Source organism: Mustelus asterias, chromosome 14 (assembly GCF_964213995.1).
Source record: "Mustelus asterias chromosome 14, sMusAst1.hap1.1, whole genome shotgun sequence".
Lineage (NCBI taxonomy): Eukaryota > Metazoa > Chordata > Chondrichthyes > Carcharhiniformes > Triakidae > Mustelus > Mustelus asterias.
The window spans coordinates 5966682-5982505 of record NC_135814.1 but is presented as its reverse complement, the minus strand read 5'-3'; the positions used below and the strand labels follow the sequence as shown (position 1 = coordinate 5982505).

The following is a 15824-nucleotide window of genomic DNA, read 5'->3' as shown; positions in this document are numbered from 1 at the left end:
TATCCAATCGGCCAACTTTCCCTCTATCCCACACCTCCTTACTTTCATCATAAGCCGACCATGGGGGACCTTATCAAACGCCTTACTAAAATCCATGTATATGACATCAACCGCCCTACCTTCATCAACACACCTAGTTACCTCCTCAAAAAATTCTATCAAATTTGTGAGGCACGATTTGCCCTTCACAAATCCGTGTAGAATCAGTTTGGGTAGGTTTAGAAATAGCCAGCAGTAGTACTGACACTGTAGGACGGGGCATGCAGGAAGAATTAATGGAGCTTGTAAACAAAGCACTGTAATAATCAAGGGTGATTTGAATCCACATTTAGATCGGATGAATTAGATCGGTATAAAGTATCCTGGAAGTTCAGTGTTTTTTGGGCAATTTCTTGGAGCAGCACGTTCTGTAGCCAACTGGAGAGCAGGCTATTCTAGAGCTTATAGTGCACACTGTGGCACTATTAATGAATGACCTCAGTAAAGGAGTGGTTGTAGCAGAGAGGAATAAAAGGGAAACTAGATAAACACGTAGGAAAAAGGAGTAGAAGGATATGCTGATGGAACGAGATGACGAAAGATGGGAGGGGAGATCGGTGTGGAGCGCAAAGCATTGGCATGGTGCTGTATGGCTGAATAGCCTATTTCTGTGCTGTATATTCCATGCGACTCACTGCTCTGTCACTTTCCAGGACTGGGCCGCTCAGCGGTGCACCATATCTTACCGAGCTCCTGAACTCTTCAGCGTTTCGAGTCACTGCATCATAGACGAGCGTACGGACATTTGGGTACGTAGCAAAAGTGTCGCGCTTGTGTTCAAGTACTTGATTGGAAACAGATATACCAGAACACAATCAGCACTGTGTTCCATTCTGGATGGATCCAAACCGTAAGGCTTACAGCACAAAACAAGGCCCCGTTTGCTCAGTTGTGCTGGTTCTTTGCTAGACCAATTGAAAACTGGTTATCAATTAGTGATGTGAAAGTCTGTCCTATATAAGATGTTTGCAAATAGTCATTATACAAGCCCCACTGAGAATGGGAGGATTGGGTAATTTTTTCATCAACCTTTCAGGAGTGAAATTAGGAACCATTTCTATCTACAAATGGTGATGGAAGTTTGGAACTCTCTTTCACAAATGGCAATTGATGCTAGATCAATTGTAAAATTTAAATCTGAGATTACACGGGTATTACACGGAAACTTTCTCTATCCACTCTATAGAAATTTTTCATAATTTTAAAAGCCTCTATTAGGTCACCTTTCAGCCCCCTATTTTCAAGAGAAGAGAGGTCCAATCTGTCAATTCTTTCCGAGGAGGTCTGCTGGTAGCAACCCCAGCTCTGGTTACAAGTCTAACACCAGGACTTGTTGGCTCTGGAAGGAGCGTTCATAACGCAGTTCGATGGGCTGATACTCAACTCGGGAATCCTTCTCCACCATTTCCCAAAAAGGGAAAAGAAGTGTGAAGATATTCTTTCCTGATATATACTCACACGTATACCCACACGTTTCTGGTATCCTAAATCTTCTTTCCACCCTCCATCCAGTGCCTTTGTATCCTTGGTTATAATATGGCAATATGCACACTGTACTGGAAGTGTTGTCTAACCAAGGGTTCCGATTATAGATTTAGCATAACTTCCCTACTTTTCAATTCTATGATGGTAGATTTTGTTAACTAAAAGGTACAAAGGGGGCAGAGGTAGATATGTGGAGTTTGGTTCCAGATTAGCTGTAAATGGGCTCCTCCTGCAACTATGGCTGGAGACCGCATAGCTGTAAGTGACGAGGGTTGGGTTTGTGCACCTAATTTGAATTATGTAATACAGGATCGATAAATATGGAGAGACTACTATGTGACAAGGTCCTGCTTTTGGGCAGAGCACACACGATGATAATCTATTATCTGCTCGTTTGCTCCAGTTGATCGAGTATCTGTCGGTATAGATTGTTTTGTAAAGTTGATTCTTTGCTGCGAGTAAGGCCATATGTCCTTCCCTGACCCAAAACCCATTGGCTGGCACAGTAATGTTAATGCACAATGATGTAGGAACTGGTGACATCTGAGCTGAAATGAGTAGAAGACAGGGTGACAGAGCATGCAGTCCCAAATGTTCATCGTTCTATGCAACTCCCACTGACGTGCAGGTGGTGTCAGAGTTGGTTAACAACCTAAGCTAATATTTGTTTGCATAAGGTATCAGGAAGGCACTGGGCTACTTTTACCGTCCTCTCCACACTGCAAGTGAAAGATGCTGTGGCGAGAACGATAAAAGTAGCTAATATGAAGTACGTGACTGATCTCATGCCATTATCTCCATTTCATCTCCATGGCACATTTTGCCTCCGCGAATGCATGACCCATATTCCACAGTTCTCTAAAACCACAATATGGAAATATGAGATTGCTGGTCCATATTTACAATGCCTATAGAACTGCTCCAGGGATGAGGGAATACAGTTAAGTGGAAAAGTTGTGGTTGTCCTCCTTAGAGCAGAAAAGGCTAAGATTAAACTTTATAGAGGTGTTCAAAATTAGGAAGGGTTTAGATAGAGTAAATAAAGAGAAACTGTTTCCGCTGGCTGAAGGGTTGATGATGTGGAGATGCCGGCGTTGGACTGGGGTAATCACAGTAAGAAGTCTAACAAGTTAAAGTCCAACAGGTTTATTTGGAAGCAAATGCCACTAGCTTTCGGAGCGTGCTGCTCTTTCGTCAGGTGGAGTGGGAGATGTGCTCACAAACAGGGCATACAGAGACACAAACTCAATTTACAGAATAATGAATTTACAGAATAAGGGTTGATAACCAGAGGGCACAGATTTAAGGTGATTGGCAAAGGACAGTAAGAAGTCTCTCAACACCAGGTTAAAGTCCAACAGGTTTAACCTGCTGTTGTGAGTCTTCTTACTGTGCTTACCCCAGTCCAACGCCGGCATCTCCACATCATTGGCAAAGGAACCAGCGATAACATGAAGAGAAACCTTTTAATGCAGTGAGTGATTAGGTTTTTGAATACGCTGCCTGATGGGGTGGTGGGAGCAGATTCAATTGTTACCCTTCCAAAAGGAATTGGAAAAATGCTTGAAGGAGAAAAATATTGCAGGGATATGAGGAAGGAATGGGGGAGTGAGACTAACTGGATTACTCTTCGAAAGAGTTGCTGCAGACTTGATGGGCTGAACGGCCTCTTGTGCTATCCTATTCTGTGATTCCTTTTAGGCTGGATTCAGTCCTGAGTTACTGCTATTGACTGATTTGCTTTCAATCATTGAGTTGTGCGACTGCCATGATGTTTATATGTCGGTTTCAGTTCCTGGTCTCTTGCACTGTGTTACAGTGACTGATTTATTTTCAGTCCCTAGGCTGCGTGGTGTATGCTATGATGTTCCTGGAAGGGCCGTACGATGGCATTTTTCACAAGGGCGACTGTGTTGCCTTGGCTGTACAGAATGCAATAACCATTCCAGAAAACTGCAGGTAAGGACCATTTGGAAATCATTTTGTTGTGAGCATTTACTTTTGTAGGGAGAATGGTGACAGAAATGGTTCCACTCGTAGAGATTTGCAAGCTGAACGCTTAACTGCTTTGAATTCCCCCCCTCATCAGCTTTCTTCCACATTTCTGCTGAAGCTTGTGTAAAGGGCACCATAGATTCTTAGTACAATAGTTGTTTTGGGCATCTTCTGTTGAAGATTGGACCAACACATGCACCCACCTACTGTCTTATCACCGTGTAGTACTAACTTAACGTGCCAGTGCACATTATCAAAGCCTGACTGCATTATGCAGCTGCCATTTCGGTATGATCACTTGGATTTCAGCAAAAATGTTATGGAAAAAGTGTGGGATGTCCATAAACTTGTGGGATATCCATGCACTGACAACATAGATAGTGAATAGATTTTCTGCTTCCAAATGTGAGTTGTGTCAAGAGTGAGCATTAACACCAGAGTAAAGCGCAAGCAAACAGCCAAAAAGAAAGGTGGGAACTGACCTTGCACAGTTAAAATATCCCATCTGTGACTCGGTGGGTAGTGCTCTCACCTTGTCCAGTGCAGCACTGTCAGTGGAGAGGTATTAAACTAAGGCACCATCTGCCCCCTCAGGTAAAGATTCCATGCTCACTATTTTGAAGCAACGACATAACTTTAAAGAGGAGATGATCTTATTGATGTTTATGGGAGCTTGCTGTCCACAAATTGGCAGCCATGTTTCCTCCATTACAATGGTAACTGGTAAATGGTAATTGGCTGTGAAGAACAGTACAGCACAGGAACAGGCCCTTCGGCCCTCCAAGCCTGCGCCGATCATGATGCCCGAACTAAACTAAAACCGTACGCACTTACGGAGTCCGTATCCTTCCATTCCCATCCTATTCATGTATTCATCTAGATGCCCCTTAGATGCTGCTATCGCACCCGCCCCCCAGGCAGCGCGTTCCAGACATTCACCATCCTCTGTGTAAAACAAAGAAACAACTTGCCTCACACATTTCCTTTGGAACATCGAGAAGCCACAAAGGGCATAACATAAATGCAACTTCTTTCTATAAACTGAGCAGACTCGCCCTCCCCATTCAGCTGTAATACTAACTCCTGGAGGGGAGACTGAAATGGTGGAGGAATAAATTTCAACAAAGCTCTAGCAAACCTCTCCCAGGTTTCCAGAGGCAAGTGAGCCAATTGCAGTTGAGAATAGTTACCCACATGTAAGTACGTTAAGTTTATTTATTTGTCACAAGTAGGCTTACATTAACACTGCAGTGAAGTTACTGTGAAAATCCCCCAGTCGCCACACTCCGGCACCTATTCTGGTACACTGAGGGAGAATTTAGCATGGCCAATCCACCTAACCTGCACGTCTTTCAGACTGTGGGAGGAAACCGGAGCATCAGGAGGAAACCCACGCAGACATGGGGAGAACATGCAGACTCCACACAGACAAGTTAAAGTTTTATTTATTAGTCACAAGTAAGGCTGACATTAGCACTGCAATGAAGTTACTGTGAAATTCCCCTAGTCGCCACACTCTAGCACCTGTTCGGGTCAATGCACCTAACCAGCACGTCTTTCAGACTGTGGGAGGAAACCGGAGGAAACACATGGGGAGAACTCTGCACAGACAGTGACCCAAGCCAGGAATCGAACCCGGGACTCTGGAGCTATGAGGCAACAGTGCTAACCACTGTGCCACCATGCCGCCGTAGTTATTTATACCACAGAATTACTGGTAACCCCCAAATGCGAAGCTGGGGAACCAGGAAGTTATGGCCCACGGGTGTGATTGTGTGTCATTGCTGTTGTGAACTGAATGCTCCACTGCTCCTTTATATTATAGGTACACGCAGGCCCTGCAACATCTGCTAACCTCTACAATGGTTACTAATCCCCAAGAGAGACCAAATATTACCTGGGTGCTGAATCAGACTGAACAGCTGCTGCCTGTAGGAGCCATCCAGGAGACTAAATTAACCTGATCTCAGCAACCTGAATTGGAGAGCTCGTCCATCCTCGGGAACACCTCAAGTTTATCGGCTGTCGGACCTTTGACACTGCTGCACAAAAAGAAACATATAATAGTATCCTACCGTCAGCAACTCTGGCAACGGGACAGGATGGGACCTCTCGTGTTTATTTCCTTCCTGAATCATATCTGCTTGACTTTTAAGATTTTAAGTTGGAGGAGGGGGAGAAAGAATTGCACATTTTTCTTCTTTCCAAAGGCAATCAGCTGCTCATTTTACTCCGTTATCTCTTCCCGTGCTTTCTCATGTTTGTTCATTTGAATCGCTGTTCACCCACCAAACCCAGAGGTATCTTCTTTCTTATCTTGTGCTCTTTGAAGAACTTTGGAAAATCCTGGATAGTTTTACTAGTTTGAGGCAAAGAAGGTGGGGGGTCTGCTGTTCCTCGGCTATGTCTTGAGTGAATTTTAATGAGAGTAGTGATTGCTAGTGCCTGAAGTGACCAGTGTTCACCTTCTGCCTTCAGTCCGATAGGAAATGTCTGGTCTATCTATCTCCGCTGTGAGGAAGACTAATTTAAATCTCGGTAACCAGGTGGCAGTGGCTAGCCATGATTCACCACTCATGTTATTCTAGTTTATGCTGGACATCCAGCGTTGTATGGCATGAACTTAACTGCATGTGGTGACCGGCAAGAATGGAGATTGTTGAGTAATTTTCAAAAAGCCATTACAGGATGTGGGCGTTGGCTAGCTAAGCCAGTATTTATTGCCCATCCTTAGCTGCCCCTGGGAAGGTAGTTGAGCTGCCTTCATCCCCATTAATCACTGCTGTAAGTGGCTGAGATTGATTTTACGCAAATAATTCATCTTGTGTAACTATCCTCCACTCTCTGCATTTTGCTGGACAAATAATCCCATTATATTCGGATGACTCAGTTTTCTGGAGCGTTAGTCAGGAGCTCAGACTCTGAAGTCCCACCTCCTACTCCAATTCGTTGATTGACACTGTGGTACTATATTCACTCTACATGTTCTTTTGATTTGCATCAACTCCAGCCATGTTGCCAAATTGACAAGAAAGTGCAGGTTCAAGAGGTGACCTTGCACTGCTAATCCTGCACATTGATCACAGAAAGGGCATTGGACTTGAGGGAAAAATCACATGCAGCCAGCTGTGTGTAACTGAAAGGACTATCTTGATAATCTTAAATTCCAGCAGTGTGCGCGGAAAGCTTTTTAACCTGCCCCACCGCAGTTTGCAATGATTCTACAACATGCAGCTAACGTTGCCATGTTGGGCAGTGGATTGTTTGTAATTAGAGCTTTGTAACTCACCTGTCCTTCCTTTGCATCATCAGGGAAATGGGTTTGCCCTGCCCATCCTTCCCACCGTTATTCCTATGGAATTGTGCAGTGGCACCTGCTAAGGAGCATCTGGCAGTTCCAAATAGGGACTGGTTACCTTCCTCTTTACCCCAAGGAAAGAGAGTAACTTGCTTCCATTGGGGACCAAAGTAGTGTGAGTATGTTTGTTAACCGATCAAGTTGAAATCAGCCAGGCTTCCCGAGCTGCTAAAATGGCCTCAGACTGTTTCCCTCCTTGTTCACCCACCCCTCAAATCAGACAAACACAGTAAAAACACCAGATCAGAAACAAACCATTGATGTTTTCCTCAGTGTCTTGTTGCCCTTGAGGGAATTATCGATTCCCATTCCATCTCTGTGGTCATTCCTTTCTGTGCCAGCTTATATATAGACCTTTTACCAACTGTTTTCCAAACCCCTGAGTGTGCCTCCTCAAAATGGACAATCTTTTTTTTTTAAAAGTAAAATCAAACTGTCCAAACACCAGCTCGCCACGTGACGCTTCCTGCTCGCTTCCTGCTCACTTCCGCAAGTGAAAACATGAATCCGTGAGATCTCTCCAATTTTTTCGTGGTGAATGTCTCACTTCCTGATCAGAATGCTGGTCTTACACATGACCAGTGTGAGACCACAAGTGTCTTCCTTCCACATCTCTAACCCTCGCAGCTGCAGCAACTCTAAGCCACAACATTCGTGGTGAGTCTATAGAAAATGGCATCAGAGATTATTTTAAAAGGGACAAAAGGCCTGGATTGATTTCTGGGCTTTATTTTATTTTCTAACTCGTAAAGCTAGAATTGGATCATTAATTTGTCGTCATCCCCAGTACTACAAAACAGAATTAGCAGTGTTTGTCAGATAAGAGTTTTGTTCAGACAATGATGACTTGTATTCTCTATTATTAACAACAGCACAAAACAGTGTACGACAATGATGGAAAAGCTGGAATTTAGAAACAAGAGTTAGCTTTTCAGTTTGATCACCATTCACCAGGACTCAAAGCTATTAGAGATGAACAGCAGTTAAACATCTATTGAGACAGACAGTAGAGGGACAGGTCAAGAATAAAAGGGGTGGCACAGTGGTTAGCACTGCTGCCTCACAGCGCCAGGGACCCGGGTTCAATTCCTGGCTTGGGTCACTGTCTGTGTGGATTTTGCACATTCTCCCCGTGTCTGCGTGGGTTTCCTCCGGGTGCTCCAGTTTCCTCCTACAGTCCAAAGATGTGCAGGTTAGGTGGATTGGCCATGCTAAATTGCCCCTTAGTGTCAGGAGGACTAGTCAGGTTATGGGGATAGGGCCTAGGTGGGATTGTGGTCGGTGCAGACTTGATGGGCCGAATGGCCTCCTTCTGCACTGTAGGGATTCTATGATTCTATTAAAAGAGCTGCGATGTGGTGGATATTACTTGTAACTTACATTATAAAATAGTACAGCACAAAAGAAGACCATTCAGCCCATTGAATCCCTCTTAGCCCTTTCAAAGAGCAGCCCAGTTAGTCTCACATTCCTGCTCTTCACCCATAACCTTGTAATTTAGTTCTCAATTTAGGTATCTATCCAGTTTAGTTTTGAAAGCTACTATTTGAATCTGTTCACCAATCACTTTAAATCTCTGCCTTCTGGTAGTCAACCCTTCAATTATTAGAAACAGTTTTTCTTTAGTTATGCCACCTAAACCCTTCACAATATTGAACATCTCTATCAACCACCTGCTCTTAAGAAGGACAAGAAGTCCAGAATATTGTGTAGATATGAAAAGGGAAGCCTTGATTGCTAAGGTTAAAAGAGGATGCCCAGACGCACAGTGAAACCTGTCAGTGCCTAAATGGAAAAGCAGGTCAATTTGACCCAAGAGCCCCAGCCGTTTTATTAGACTTTCTCTCAGTCTATCCTGTAGGTTTGGGTAGGAGGCAGGAGCAGGCTGTGGAATTAATTGGATAAGTCTACCAAAGAGATGGCTCTCAGGCGCAGTGGGCCGAATGGCCTCCTCTGTGAAGTGCTGTTGAATGAGGAAGGTTTATTCAAACCATTCAAGGTTTATTTAGCAACATTACAATCGAACATTTTTAGAAACCCTTTTCATAAATCAAAAACACCCGTGAATAGGGTAAAAGAATATCGTACGGTGAAAGATCCAGCGAGAGCAAGGGTATAGCCATTGTTAAGTTGCTTTATATTTTCACTTTCTGTTTTTCCTCTTCTGAGATTAGAATCAGACCTTTCAAAAATAGCCTGTCCAATAGAGAAGATAGGAGCAGGAGGAGGCCATTTGGACCTTCCAGCCAATATTACAGCTTTAAGTAATTTATCAAGATTTTTTTAAAATGCTGCCATACATCTAGCAAAGTACAACCCAACAGTCTTATCACATTTGTTTGCTGCATTTTGCTCTGCACAAAACGACCACCGTATTTGCCTATGTAACATCGCCTCTAATTCATTGTAGAAAACACTTGAGGTTTAAGATAAATTCTCTGGCGTTAAGGCATACCCAGCGTGGATCATCGTAAGTTAACCATATTAGTTTGCATCTAATTCCACTCTATAGTCACGACCTTGACTTTCCTTAAACTGATTAACTTGATGCAACATTGATGAACGTCTGTCTGTATGGGCTTCAGTCTCATTCTGTAGCTTAAGCTCCCATCCAACCCACAAATGCTTTGTGCTTTTTTGCGCAGTTCCATCTGTGTTATGTGTGACTTAATCACTGCAATCCAGGTATTGGGTTAATGTGCACGTTTTTAAGATGTAACTAGAATAGTTTTAAATTGATTAGCGTGATGTTTTCTCTGTGTCTTTCGTCAAACTTAGTATGGGATCTCTCTTCTTCCCTCATATTTGAGATTTGGTTTATTTTCTCCCCCACCCTCATCATGTTTTGAAGTGTCAAACTGAGTTGTCCGATAACTGCAGGTGAAGCAAGGTGACATATTGAAAATGAATCCACACTGAAAAGTAGGATTACAATTGGCGTAGGCAGCAAGTTGGTCAAGCGTTTATGGAATATTCTGACCAAAACACTTCTCCTTTTACATGCTCGCTGGAATTGCCATGTGGTTTATTGAACGGAGGCACTGAAGTTCCAGAATTACATTCCTCTCAGGTATCAACTCATGTAAAAAGAAGAGAAATAGAATGCGATAAACATTTGTACATCGGCATCCCATTAGTTGACGGCTGTTGTGCTTTTTTTTGTGAATTGCTAAGCATATATGTTTTACCTCAATTTAGGAAATTAAAGCTGCATTGTTGGGAAAATCCAAGGTTTAACATGTAGATTTTGAATTCATTGATGTACTTTCTGTTACAAAGAGTGATTTTCTTTTAACCTGCTGTGTCAGAAGCTTAAATGGATATATCGTGACTTAGCACACAATCTTCTGGAGCTGAGATTACAAATCTCACATGTGATAGGTTGATGCTACAAAGGGGCCTTTGCTGAATCGGAGCTCTGTGTCTTTTGGTAGTTTGAAAGTGACCGGATCGTGGAATAAGGACGTGACTGTGACGTCCAATCCAATCCCTTTATCCTCTCCCTTCCTTTTATGGTAACCATATCATTACCTTCCCTCATTGCACAGTTGACCAATTATGTAATCCTTGCTGTTGAGCAGGACGGGTTAAACTTCTGTTTCCTTTTGACAGTGTGTATGTTTAGTGCAATAACTCGAGAAATTCTCTGCATCCCTGAAACCACACTGCATTCGTGAGCAATGGGAGTGGGTTTAGTATGGATTTAACTCAACTCATAGGACTGTTGGGGATTGCATTCCTGAAAGACATATGATTTTGTTTTTGGTCAAGTCTTGTTTTAGTCCTTTAAAGTTTATTTTAATCATAGTTCCTGTATTTTATTTTAGAGATATGGAGAATTTAAAATAAAGTATTGACTTTGCACTTTATTCAGTCCTATGTGTCTTTTTTATCCAGAGAAAGCAGATGTCATTACTAAGAAGAGAAAGCACTTGTTTACGTCCTTCTGGATTAACCTTCCCTGTTGTAGAGTGAGAAACTATACGGAAAGCCCCGGTAAGCTGGCATTGTCGAGATGTTGAAGATTAAATTGTTGCAGAAACCCAGCTGGTTCCTTTAGGGAAGGAAACCTGCCGTCCTTACCTGATCTGACCTACATATGATTCCAGAGCCACAGCAATGTGGTTGACTCCAAACTACTCTCTGTAATGGATGAGCAAGACACTCCGTTCAAGAACAATGTGCAACAAATGCCGGCCTTGTCAGTGACACCCACATCCCAGAAGCGACTAAAGAAAAATAATGATTAGGGAAATTAATAGGGTAGCTAGAGAGAAAATATTACTTCAGGTGACGGGACAGCAAGGTTCATAACTTTAAAATTAAAACCAAGCCTTCCAGGAGTGATGTCAGGAAGCAACTTCTTCACACGCAGTCCTAAAGATCTGGAACTTTTCCCCCCACCTAGAAAGTCAATTGAAAATTTTGTAACTTAAGGGTTACAGAAGTAAAGCAGTAGATGGAGTTGAGATGCAAAACAGCCATGATCTAATTAAATTGCAGATCAAGCTTGAAGGGCTGAATGGCCTACACTTTTTAAAAATTCATTTTTACGGGATGTCCCTAATTGCCCTCGAGGAGGTGGTGGTGAGCCATCGTCCCGAAATGCTGCAGTCCTTGTGCTGTCGGTACGCTCTGTGCTGTCGGTACGCTCTGTGCTGTCGGTACGCTCTGTGCTGTCGGTACGCTCTGTGCTGTCGGTACGCTCTGTGCTGTTTTTGACCCAGAGGCAGTGAAGGATGGTTTGTAACTTGGACGATAAATTCCAGGTGGTGGTGTTCCTAAGTACCTGCTGCTCTCGTCCCTCTGGATTGTAGTGGTCGTGGATTTGGAAGCTGCTGCTGAAGGAGCCTTGGTGAGTTCCTGCAGTGCACCTTGTAGATGGTACACACTGAGCTACTGTTCTTTGGTGGTGGAGAGAGTGAATGGCACCCTTTCCACGAACAATCAAGCGGGGCTGCTTTGTCCTGGATGGTGTCAAGCTTCTTGAGTGTTGTTGGAGCTGCACTCAGCAAGTGGAGAGTATTCCATCACACTCCTGACCTATGCTTTGTGGATGGTGGACAGGCTTCGGGGAGTCAGAGGTGAGTTACTCGCCGCTGGACTCCCAGCCTCTGACCTGGTCTTGCAGCCCCCACAGTATTTCTATGGCTAGTCTGGCTGCAGGATATTAATAATGGGGGATTTAATTATGATAATGCAACTGCGTGTCACGGGGTAGTGGTAAGATTCTCTCTTGTTGGAAATAGTCATTCTCTGGCATTTGTGTGGCATGAATGTTACTTGTCACTGACTGGTTAGCCCAAGACTGGGTACTGTCCAGGTCTTGCTGCATTTGGACATGGACTGCTTCAGTATCAGAGGAGTTGCAAATGATGTGGAACATTGTGTAATCATCAGCGAACATCCCCACGTCTGACCTTATGATGGTAGGAAGGTCATTGATGAAGCAGCTGAAGATGGTTGAACCCTGAGAAACTCCTGCAGTGATGTCCTGGTACTGCGATGACTGACCTCCAACTGCTACAACCATTATCCTCTGTGCCAGGTATGACTCCAACCAGCAGAGGGTTTTCCCCTGATTCCCATTAACTCCAGTTTTGCTAGTGCTCCTCGATGCCACACTGTGATGTGCATGTCCGCTACGACTCTCACCAACTTTTACAGATGCACCACAGAAAATATTTTTTCTGGCTGTATCACAGCTTGGTATGGCTCCTGCTCTGCCCAAGACCACAAGAAACCACAAAGGGTTGTGAACGAAGCCCAGTGCATCACTCAAACCAGCTTCCCACCCATTGACACTGTCTACACTTCCCGCTGCCTCGGAAAAGCAGCCAGCATAATTAAGGACCTTACGCACCCCGGACGTACTCTCTCCTTCCGTCGGGAAAAAGATACAAAAGCCTGAGGACACGTACCAAATGACTCGAGAGCTGCTTCTTCCCTGCTGCCATCAGACTTTTGAATGGACCTATCATATTAAGTTGATCTTTATACCCCAGCTATGACTGTAACACTACATTCTGCACTCTCTCCTTCTCCATGTACGGTATGCTTTGTACAGCACAAGAAACAATGCTTTTCACTGTATACTAATACATGTGACAATAAATCAAATCAAACCATTTCCTTTATCAATCCCTTTTAAAATGTTATATACCTCGATCAGATCCCCTCTCATCCTTCTTCTAAACTCCAGCCAGTACAAGCCCAAACTGTTTAATCTCTCCTCATAAGTCAACCCTTTCATCCCTGGAATCAATCTGGTGAATCGCCTCTGAACTGCCTTCAATGCCACCACATCTTTCCTCAAATAAGGAGACCAAAATAGTGATGTAGGGAGTGAATTCTACCTTTTAGGGCCTAGGCAACTGAAGGAAACGGGGCAATTTGGGGAAAAGGAACTGATGGAGATGCAACAGGGGCCCGCAATCTAATTTCTTGATGTCATAGAGGTTTACAGCATGGAAACAGGCCCTTCGGCCCAACTTGTCCATGCTGCCCTTTTTTTTAAAAACCCCTAAACTAATCCCAATTGCCCACATTTGGCCCATATCCCTCTATAACCATCGTACCCATGTAACTATCTAAATGCTTTTTAAAATACAAAATTGTACCCGCTCTACTACTACCTCTGGCAGCTTGTTCCAGACACTCACCACCCTCTGTGTGAACAAATTGCCCCTCTGGACACATTTGTATCTCTCCCCTCACCTTAAACCTGTGCCCTCTAGTTTTAGACTCCCCTATCTTTGGGAAAAGATAGCTGATCTGTGCCCCTCATTATTTTATAGACCTCTATAAGATCACCCCTCAGCCTCCTATGCTCCAGAGAAAAAAGTCCCAGTCTATCCAGCCTCTCCTTATAACTCAATCCATCAAGTCCTGGTAGCATCTAGTAAATTTTTTCTGCATTTTTTCTAGTTTAATAATATCCTTTCTATAATAGGGTGACCAGAATTGCACACAGTATTCCAAGTGTGGCCTTACCAATGTCTTGTACAACTTCAACAAGACATTCCAACTCCTGTATTCAATGTTCTGACTGATGAAACCAAGCATGCTGAATGCCTTCTTCACCACTCTGTCCACCTGCGACACCACTTTCAAGGAGCTATGAACAAGTACCCCTAGATCTCTTTGTTCTGTAACTCTCCCCAACGTCCTACCATTAACTGAGTAAGTCCTGCCATGGTTCAATCTACCAAAATGCATCACCTCGCATTTGTCTAAATTAAACTCCATCTGCCATTTGTCAGCCCACTGGCTCAATTGATCAAGATCCCGTTGCAATTGGAGATAACTTTCTTCACTGTCCACTATGCCACCAATCTTAGTGTCATGTGCAAATTTACTAACCATGCCTCCTATATACTCATCCAAATCATTAGTATAAATGACAAATAACAGTGGACCCAGCACTGATCCCTGAGGCACACCGCTGGTCACAGGCCTCCAGTTTGAAAAACAACCCTCTACAACCACCCTCTGGCTTCTATCAAGAAGCCAATTTTGTATCCATTTAGCCACCTCACCCTGGATCCCGTGAGATTTAACCTTCTGCAACAACCTACCATGCGGTACCTTGTCAAAGGCCTTGCTAAAGTCCATGTAGACAACATCAACTGCACTGCCCTCATCTACCTTCTTGGTTACCCCTTCAAAAAACTCAATTAAATTTGTGAGACATGATTTTCCACTCACAAAGCCATGCTGACTGTCCCTAATCAGTCCTTGTGATTCTAAATGCCTGTAGATCCTGTCTCTCAAAATACCTTCCAACAAGTTACCCACCACCGATGTGAGGCTCACTGGCCTGTAGTTCCCAGGCTTTTCCCTGCAGCCCTTTTTAAACAAAGGCACAACATTTGCCACTCTCCAATCCTCAGGCACTTCACCCGTGACTATCAATGATTCAAATATCTCTGCGAGAGGACACGCAATTTCCTCCCTAGCCTCCCACAATGTCCTGGGATAAACTTCTTCAGGTCCCGGGATTTATCTACCTTGATGTGCTTTAAGACTTCCAGCACCTCCTTATCTGTAATATGCACACTCCTCAAGACATCACTATTTATTTCCCCAAGTTCCTTAACATCCATGCTTTCCTTCATTTAGGATCTCACCCATCTTGTAGATGACCCTGTTGATCCTTAAGAGGCCCTACGCTCTCCCTTGTTACTCTTTTGCCCTTTATGTATTTGTAGAAGCTCTTTGGATTCTCCTTTGCCTTATCTGCCAAAACAATCTCATGTCCCCTTTTTGCCCTCCTGATTTCTCTCTTAACTCTACTCCTATACCCCCTATACTCTTCAAGGGATTCACTTGATCCCTGCATGTCAGGTGCCTCTTTCTTCTTCTTGACCAGGGTCTCAATATCCCGAGTCATCCAGGGTTCCCTACTTCTGCCAGCCTTGCCCTTCACTCTAAGAGGAATGTGTTTACCCTGAACCCTGGTTAACACACTTTTGAAAGACTGCCACTTACCAGACATCCCTTTGCCTTCCCACAAACTCCCCCAATTAACTCGTACTTGAGCTGCGAGGGTGAAACTGGAGATCATCAAAGCCAAAGGTTGGGTTACACACTGCAGTATAATCTCCATTTTGTGAGCATCTGATTGTACATTGGGGTACAGTTGAACACTGGTGATGATGTGTCAGAAATGTGTAGGATGCACCTGTTGTCTTCTCTTATGGCGTTTCGACATTTCCTTCAGCCTGGAACTACATTTGTAATGTGGAGCCTATTGAAGGCAGCAGGTGGCACTAGGAGGCTGAAGTTCCCTGAGGGTTGTTTAGTTCTCAGGTGCCAAGGGGAAAAAGTGGAAAGACTCTTGCCATTAGGTCATAGAGTCGGAGAGGTTTACAGCATGGAAACAGGCCCTTCAGCCCAACTTGTCCATGCCGCCAAGTTTTGAACCACTAAGCTAATCCCAAGTGCC

At 43.8% G+C, this 15824-nt stretch overlaps 1 protein-coding gene across 4 annotated transcripts in view; it reads left to right on the top strand.

Annotated features, from left to right (window-relative positions):
• stk16 (serine/threonine kinase 16) overlaps positions 1-13004 on the top strand; it is a 31744-nt gene extending 18740 nt beyond the window's left edge. For 3 of the 4 annotated variants that reach the window (XM_078227820.1, XM_078227822.1, XM_078227821.1), the window contains exons 6-8: positions 693-788; positions 3362-3483; positions 5345-10740. In XM_078227820.1, coding sequence (XP_078083946.1) covers positions 693-788; positions 3362-3483; positions 5345-5483 — 357 coding nt within the window. In that variant the 3' untranslated portion in view covers positions 5484-10740. Of the gene's footprint in view, positions 1-692; positions 789-3361; positions 3484-5344; positions 10741-10774 lie in introns of those variants that run through there. The other variant, XM_078227823.1, reaches the window with a different exon arrangement.
• The last annotated feature ends 2820 nt before the right edge of the window (positions 13005-15824 follow it).